The sequence below is a fragment of the Magnolia sinica genome, chromosome 5, assembly GCF_029962835.1.
Source record: "Magnolia sinica isolate HGM2019 chromosome 5, MsV1, whole genome shotgun sequence".
Lineage (NCBI taxonomy): Eukaryota > Viridiplantae > Streptophyta > Magnoliopsida > Magnoliales > Magnoliaceae > Magnolia > Magnolia sinica.
In genome coordinates, this window is record NC_080577.1 from 22,602,486 (window position 1) to 22,611,867 (window position 9,382).

The 9,382-nt window shown below is 42.0% G+C and overlaps 1 protein-coding gene across 1 annotated transcript; it reads left to right on the top strand.

Annotated features, from left to right (window-relative positions):
- Positions 1-6,619: 6,619 nt before the first annotated feature.
- Positions 6,620-8,013, top strand: LOC131245744 (probable folate-biopterin transporter 9, chloroplastic). The gene has a single exon (XM_058245411.1). The coding sequence runs from the start codon at positions 6,811-6,813 to the stop codon at positions 7,927-7,929; it is 1,119 nt and encodes a 372-aa protein (XP_058101394.1). The 5' UTR covers positions 6,620-6,810; the 3' UTR covers positions 7,930-8,013.
- Positions 8,014-9,382: the final 1,369 nt, after the last annotated feature.

Sequence of the window (9,382 nt, forward strand, 5' to 3'; positions counted from 1 at the left end):
CATATAAATGAGGGTCGTTACTCGTTATTTATGGAGGGGGTCATCGTTTTCTATATCATTCATAGATGACTACTGTAGAAAGTTTTGGATTTACTTTATGAAGCATAAATCTGACGTTTTCGCCACCTTCGATATATGGAAAGCGGTGGTAGAAAAATAGACATGGCAAAAATTGAAAGTGTTAAGGACAAATAATGTGATGAATTCACTTTTAAGGAATTTAACCAATTTTTTAAGGATGTAGGGATTATAAGGCACAATACAGTGAGGTATTGTAACACCCCCGTTCTCGAAACCCGAGTTTAGTACTCATTTTCTGAAAATCCGAGTATTAACTTTTAAAGATAGACCAAATTTCACGTTTATATTTTTTTCTTTTTCAGAGTTAGCAATTCGGCGAAAAAAAAAATCCAAGCATAAAGGAAACTTTGAATATACACACAAATATACGGGCGGCTGCCTATAAAGCTTACACAAACCAATGTCTCAATGCTAATAAGTGTAGAAAATAAACACTTTAACATATGAAATATATAAAAACGCAGCTAGACTTGAGTGTAAGGTCATGCAACTTCTCTTGGGCCAGATATGACCACACATCCCTGAAATCTGTTTCCTGCTCCTCATCAGTCCGAATATGAGTATTATCCAAACCACCTACACCACCTATACGGTTATATATTCAAAGGATGAGTGGCTAACTCAGTGTGAATTCCCCTCAAGATTGCACACCACTGCATTAGTTAAACATAGTTTAAATAAGAAAACGACAGTGAAAGCGTAATCAATTTGGTAAAGAATTCGGTTTACCATTCTAAAACTAAACATATTGATGTTCGTCATCATTTTATCCGATAGGTAGAGTTGGTCATGAGCCGAGTCAGCTCGAGAAACTCGCTCGACTTGACTCGAAAAAACTCAACTTGACTCTCCTCGATTTAGTGCGACGAGTAAAGGTGAGTTGTATTTAGGAGCTTGAGTCAAAAAATGAGTCGAGGTCGAGGACTGGGTCACTCGACTTGACTCGCCTCGAAACTCGACTTTGACTTCGGCTCGACTCGCCTCAACCTCGATTTGACTCGTTGTTATAAATAGTTGTAAAAAAAAAACCCTAAGCATTCTAACTTACTTGGACAACCATCACCCTTTCTTAATTCTTCCCAAAACCATAACCCTACCTAATCCTCATTCCTCATCACTTCCCCTTTCTTCCCAAAGCAAAAACCCTAATCTCTCTCTCTCTCTCTCTCTCTCCCTCTCTCTCTCTCTCTCCCCCCCCCATCCCGACCGGCGACCAACAACTTCAAGCGTTAAGGAAGCCAAGAACTCCAGCGAGCGTGGGTCTCCTCTCCCAATCCCTCTCATTCTTTTTCTTCTTTCTCTTCTTCTTCTTCATTTTTTTCCCTTTTTTCTTCATCTTTGCGGGCACAAAGTGACGAAGCAAGCTCGCAAGATTGTTGATGCTAGTTATGCCAAAAAGGTAAAAACCCTCTCGACGATGAGGTAATATCCCTCTCTCTTTATTCATCTTTGTATGTATGTATTTCGTCTTGAAACTATTCGTCGTCCGGTATTTTGTTTTTCTGTTAAGTTTGATTCTTTATGGCTTCAAACTTTGACTCATGCTTTCTGCAATGCTGAGAGAGAAGTTTATATAGTAGAAGTGGGGCTCATGGGTGATGAGGTGGTAATCTAAACCATCAATTTCATGGCCTACATGTAGATGGGAAAATGTCAATGCAGAACCTTAGGGTGAGGTGGGAGTAGGCTCACCTTAACTCGAGGTAAGCTCATCTTGAATCGTTCTACTAGCTCGCCTTGAAAGGTTTGGCAAACAAGGCAAGCTATAATGGTAAGCTCAAGGGTGAGCTTGAGGAGAGCACATATGAGGCAAGGTAAACTTGGCCCACCTCGACTCAACTCGACTCGATGTACAGCCCTATCGATAGGTGCTCAAGGAAGGCAATGTTACTCTTGAAAAGATCTATATAAGCGTGAATCCTACGAATATGCTTACAAAGGTGGTTCCCGCAGAAAAGTTCAAATTTTGTTCAACTTCTCTGGGTCTGACAAAGGTTTGATGAAGATGGAGTATGCACGAGAAGCAACGACGATAGTGAAGATATGATGGATGCGATTAGAGATGGAGCTTACAGCCATGGTTCATGATTATTGAAGCCATGGTGGAGATTATTGTCAAATGTCTTCAATCTGTGCTGAAAATAGGGGCTCGATCGATCGACTAGCTTGGTCGATTGATCGAGAGCACCTCGAATTTTACAGACTGGTCTCTGGACACTTTTATACAAGTTCGATCAATCGAACTCTCAACTTAATCAATTGACATAATTCGAAAAATTCATGTAAATGCTCTGAACAATTTTAAGCATGATTGATTGATCAAACATGGGAGCTTCATCAACCGTAGGTTTGTTCAATCGATGCTTAAATCCCGCGGATTGTTTTCTATTATGGGCGTTATACTATATATATATTGGTGTAATTGCGGGATTATGACATTCTAATCGAGGGCTAAATCATTTTTAGGATTTGGAGAGGAGAAAATGAGAATTTTCTGAATTGTAAGTATATCCATTTACTGTACTTTTCGTTTTCATATTAATTGCTTGTAGCTTTGTGTCATGGCTTTTTCTTACAAAGATTTTTTCACATAAAATTCATGTATATTTTTTTACGTTTAGTTTGCGTTTGTGTATCTTTGTTAGGGTTTGCTTCTGCGATTCCCCAACAAGACTTGCCCTGGGCATAATCATCTCAAGCCGAGCTTGGGCTGTTTGTTTTGGCCCTTCACGGGCAGGCTTGGGCCAAGGTTGCAGTCTGTGTTTGGACAGACATGGCCTAGGTGGCCCAGCCCATTAACCACGTCAGCAAAACAAGCTTAAGCTTTGGGTTGACCACAACCTTCTAATATTTAGTTTGCAATCTTTGACGAATATGTATTATAATTTCCATTTAAAAAAAAAAAAAGATGGGTCCACTTTTATGATAACAAAGGTGGGTCCCAATGTATGTGAAGTTTCACACACAATGCTTTCCTTCCCGTCAATTTACTCACCTGTGTAGAATATCTGAGCCGTTCACGTAGAGTAGAGATCATCTGGGGAGAAAATGGGACCAGAGGCACTTATTAGGTGGGTCACATCCCTACGTTGAGTAAGACCATCAGTTATTCATTGATTTGGACGGCGTAGCCCTTATAATCGTGGCCATTCTTATTTATTGCCTCAGGTGACCGTTTGTGGTGCGGCCCACCTTTTGCTTTGCTCGGATCATCTCCACAAGGGAGACGAGACGTAGGTAGGAAAGAAAAGACAGGTGAAAGTTCAGGTACAAATGGTGCATGTGAAAAAATTTTCATTAGAAAGGCCAAACATGCAGTGGGGACAGACTAATGAAGGGCTCCAAGGTCACACGTGCGCCTTGTTTCTACGTGCGAGTACAAGTGCAATCGACAGCATGCACTCGGAAAATTTCGCGGGAAATCCGCCACTGCACCTTCTAGATTCTTCTCCCTCTCTCTCAATCATAACCGTCTAAAACTTACACGTGTCTAAAATAGATGGTAGAACACGAATGGTGGAAAAGCATATGGTAGAAAGGAATCGGATTGGCTAGTCGGTGCTCTGTGGGCCCCAATATGATGTATGTATTTCATCCATGCCGTCCATCTATTTTTCTAGATCATTTTTGGATATGAGACCAAAAATGAGGTACATCCCAATGTCAATGGACCACATTAAAGAAAAAAGTGTTGAATGAACGTAGACCATTATAAGATTTTTGGGGGCCATAAAAGTTTTGGACCAAGATGATCTTTGTTTTTTCCCTTCATCTAGGCCTGTATGACATAATCAACAGATTGGATGTCAAATAAACAGTACAGTGGGCCTTAGGAGGATTTTAATGGTGGATATCCAATCACTATTATTTTCCTTTGGTGTGGTCCACCTGAGATCTATATCGTTCTCATTTTTGGGCTCAAATATAAAATGATTTGTAAAAATGGATGAACGGCATGGATGAAACACATACATGATGGTGGAGCCGACAGAGCACCGACCACTAGCCACCGGGCTAGTTGCAGGGGGGATTAGCCAATTCGTTTCCTGGTAGAAATGGTTGAAGTGAAATGGAATATAGTAGAACCCTCTCTTCACCATACACGTGGCAGTGGGCAGCATCGGAACCAACACTGTCCGTACAAATTGAGGAAGCGGATTAGGTGCAGCTCCTGCCTCACCCAAGACGGTGCGGCCCTTACCGTGGGGCCCACCTTGATATATGCTTTCCATATCAGTCGCCGTCTATCCGTTTTTCCAGATCCTTTTATGGCATGACCCCAAAAATGAAAGAGATCCAAATCTAAGGTGAACCATACCATGGGAAACAGTGGTGATGGAAAATAAACGTTACAAAATCATTACGGTGGGCCGTAGGAAGTTTTTAACGGTGGGGCGTTCAATCACCGCTGTTTCCTATAGCATGGTCCACCTGAGATTTGGATCTGCTTCATTTTTGGGCTCGTAATCTAAAATGATCTGGAAAAACGGATGGACGGCGTGGATATAGAATACATACATCAAGGTGGGCGAAGCCGGGGCCGCACTTAATCCGCTCCCATAGATGGGAGTCGAGTGCGGCCGTGGCCGTCCGATCTTCATACCAGCAGTAAAAACACAACGTTTTACTGTAGACGTTAAGCTGATGGTCCGTCAATCCAGACCACCGATCTGCTGCTTGTCGCTGTGGATGGACTATATACCAAAAATTTCCTGCGTTGAAGGATCACAGCCACAAAATTAGCCCTTTTGTCAGTTGAATGTGGAATGTTGCTGTATTTCCCCATTCAACCATTTATTTATAGCACATGACTCTGCAGTTAAGTTACATATTGAGGATATTTTCAAGGCACAATCAATCCATAGTGGGGCCCAGAAGACCAATGGTCTGGATAACCGAATGACAGTCCCCACTTATGAGAACTGAAAACCCTTGTATACTGTGCAAAGATGTGGAGTTGTGTATGATATAAGTCAATATAATTTCCCACCAAAACATGCTTTCACCCCAATCCAAGCAAAACAAACGCTTCTGGAGTGCTCTCTCTCTGTCCAGAGCTCTCTCTCTCTCTCTCTCTCTCTCATTGCTGCTACATTGACTCCTCTCATTAGTACTGTAAAAGCATTGAAGTTCCAGGCACTTCTCTCTTTGCTACCACATTGACTCCTCTCTCATTAGTAATATAAAGCATTCAAGTTCCAGGCCTCCCTCTCTCTTTCCTTAATCTAATAATCTTAACCTTCAACCCTTAATTATGATTTCTATAACTAACCCAACTCCAAAACTCAAACAGCCCTTCACCTCCAACACAGCACCAAGAACACTCTCTCTCCTTTTCAGTCCCATCTCCAACTCCCACCAAAACCCAAAAATCTCAGCCCCAAACACCACCAACTCCATAAAACGTAAAACCCATCTTGTAAAACCCCTCATAAGCCCCAAGCAACATCCAAAACCTTTCCCTGTTACCCCCTTGAAGAGCAATGGAGGTGGCAGCAGTAGCAACCATTCTCTTCATGTAGCTGACAGAAAGCTGTTGGGTTTGTGTGGTTTTGGATATTGGGTCCAGGGCTTTAGATGCATCCCATGGCTGGCACTCAACTTCTACATGGCCCAAGACCTTAACCTGCACCCCACCACCCTACAGCTGGTGCAGTACTCAGCTAACCTGCCCATGGTGGCCAAACCTCTGTATGGTGTCATCTCTGATACTATTTACTTTGGTAATGCACATAGACTACCTTACATATCCTTTGGAGGTGGGCCTTTTCCTCCCTTTCCTTCCTTATCTTTCTGTGTAGTCATGTTCATTTCTTCCTTTCCTTCTTTCATCTTTTTTGTTGGCTATGTAGAAAGTGAGTGATTTCTAGTATAAATGGAGATCCCATCTGCGTCATGGTTATTTTTCATTGATCTAATTCAAGCATCATCTCACAAACTTTTCTATGTTTGTTCAGCACTATTTTGGAAATGGTGGTGACTCATCTTCCTCACACGTGGCACTTATGCACAGCTATCCAGACCATCCACAATGCGGGTCCCGCGGTGAATGGAGCATATGTTTAACTGATCAAGCAATCCTAACCCTGCAATTGATGGCTATCAAATGGAGGATTATAAATAAAATACTGAGTGGTCTAAATTCGAAAGGAAGAATCAGGTGGTTGACACTCTGAGAAGTGCAAATTTTCAGTTATGCCTCCATCCATAGTTGGGTCAGAGATCTGGACAGTCTGAATCGTCACACAACGTGTTGGTTGGAAAATCACCACCATTTTTAAATGGTGCAAAACTAACATAGGAGCGTAACCCATCAATCCAGAACTTTCCTAGGTTAGGGTTACTTCCCAACGTTCAAACCACCATCTTAAGAAATATGTGGATTTTTGTCATAGATATAGCTATTTGGGCCTATTTAATTCAAGTGACACCCCCTGGTTTTTGTAGCTTCAGGTTTTATAAATTTGAAGTTCTTGTTATGGTTTTCTTATTTCTAATGTCTGTTTGGAATACTTCTAAACTGACTCCCTCTACAGCCATCCCATTAAAAATCTACTGTTGGATTGATGGAAAGGCCAAAACAGATCTAATGCAGTACTGGTTCTTATTCCATGAATCCGTTTGTCTCCTGTAGTTGTTGTTAGGCCTACGAATTTAAGGCTGACATAAGCTAAAAAAAATCCAAATCCACGAAAATGATTTTAAAACAAGAACAGTTTTCAGCTAATAATGTCCCACCATGCAGCTCTTTTGCAGATTCTTTCGTGGGGGGTGCTAGCATTAATGCCAGTAACCTGCGGAACTCTTCCTACCCAAATGGCATGCATTTTGCTCAGCAACCTTGGAGCATCCTTCACCGAAGTTGCAAGCGACGCTCTCGTTGCTGAATTCAGTGAAAAACAGAAAGTGGGGGAGCTCCAATCCTATGCATTCATGGCACTCGCAGCAGGAGGCATCTTAGGCAATCTGTCTGGAGGATTTTTCGTACAGAGAACCCAACAACCCAAGATCATGTCTCTCATATTTTCTCTTCTTTCCTTCCAACTAGTAGCGTCGTTAACTACCAGAGAGAATTCCATCGATTCTCCACAAATGTTGGATCATCATCTCATAGACAGCTCCATATCAGGAAATCTAAGAAAAAAGTTCACTGAGCTGAGCATAGCAATTGGCGAAGACAGAATACTCCGTCCCCTTTCTTGGGTTGTAGCTTCCATTGCTGTTGTTCCAATGCTATCTGGAACCATCTTCTGCTACCAAACACAGTGCCTAAAGATCGACCCTTCAATCATTGCAATGTCGAAAGTGATTGGGCAGTTGATGGTTTTATCTGCAACGGTCGCCTACAACAGATACTTGAAACAATTTCCCATGCAAAACCTGGTATGTTGGATGCAGATAACATATGCATTCTCAATTCTATCAGATATCTTCCTAGTGAAACAGTTCAATGTGAAGCTAGGCATTTCGAATGAGGCCTACATACTGTGCATGTCGGCTTTGGCAGAAGCTGTGGCCCAGTTTAAGCTCCTCCCTTTCTCAGTGCTGTTTGCAAACTTATGCCCACCGGGATGCGAAGGATCGCTCATTGCTTTCTTGGCTTCAGCTCTCTGTCTGTCTTCAATATTTAGCGGGTTTCTTGGTATTGGGTTTGCTAATCTGATCCGGATATCGCCAGAGAACTACTCGAAATTGCCTCTGGGGATTCTCCTGCAGTTTTTGGCGGCATTGGCACCTATGGCATGGATATCTCACATACCCGTTTCACAAGCAGTAGAGAAGATGAAGAGGAGAATCAAGAGGAGTAGAAGGAAGGTGCTTTTGCCTTCTGGCAATGAAGAGAAGTGAATACAACAGTGCCATAATCATAGAATAGTTCGTAATGGAATATGGATCCTGTTCTTAAAATCAAGGATTGAGAGAGAGAGAGAGAGAGAGAGAGAGAGAGAGAGAGAGAGAGCAGTGCCAAGTGTGAATTTGCAACGCCAATTCTTTGGTAGCTTGATTGATCCAACTGTTAGCTTACAACCAACGGCTGTAAACTAGTTTCCAAAAATATTTCTCTAGTACAGTTCTAATGGGAGATTACCCAAAATGTTCCAGAAACAAGGGTCCTAACCATCTGATCTTTGGCAGTCGGTCCAAGGGTTAGGATCTTCCAATCTGGATGATTCCGGATCAAACCCATCCCCCATCTAAGGTAGTGCTGATCAAATCAATTGTCTGAACCACCGAAACCATGGATACCACCTGTACCAGTTGGGCCCTTAAGCATATTCTCAACTAATGACCGCAGTTTATACAATGAGTGACTTTTCAACCAACCATTTTTCAAAATATCAACTAGATGAATAAGAATCATGAGGAAGTGTTTCATTTTCAATCATTGTGGATAATCCCATTCATACTGTCTATGGATTCAAACCTGAACTCGACTGATGAATGATGATTCATTATTCCCATCTTATTGGCTGTTGAAGTTGCTCCAAGAGTCACAGCTCAAGATAGGCGTAAGTAGGCCGAAGTACAGCGATGAAGATCGAAACTATATAGGTAATAGACATGACACCATGCATGCAGCATGACCCAAGATCAAAAAGATCCAATGTTTGGCCAGAAGAAAGAGGAATTCTAACAATGTTCCTTCATGTCAGATGAGGGAGCATTTTGGACGATGACACCACAATTGTAGAGGATATAGGGACATTCATAGGTGAAACACAGGCTTAAAATGCTTTGACATAACAATCATGCAAACCCCATGTTGTTAAGAGGCATTCCATCATGTACGAACACTATATTATTTCATCATCATCAAAGCCCTATCCCAACTGACTGGGGTTTGCATCCACTCGATCATGGACCATGTCCTCAATTAAATAACAATGTCTTATAACTCAAATAAAGAAAGAAAAAAAAAAAAAACAAAGGGAGAAGTGGATAGAGGAGAGGAGAGAGCTGCCTAAGAAAAAAGGATACAGGAACGGGAAAAGAAGCCTAGGAAAATGGGGGTTAAAAAAAAGAGGCTAAGTAAAATGGGCGCCGATTGTCTGTGACAAACGGGAAAGGAAGCCTAGGAAAAAGGGAAAAAAAAGGCCAAGCAAAATGGAGGCGGATTGTCTGTGACACCCAATTGCAAGAAGCGCCTGCAATTAGAAGGTAGGTGGGCCCACAGTGATGTTTGTGACAAGTCCACCCTTTCCCTCCATTGTGCCAGCTCATGTTAGGACAGGAGCCAAAAAACACACGACAGGAAAAGGTGGGTAGGAAAACCGTTGAAACCTCCCGGGGTTCACGGTGA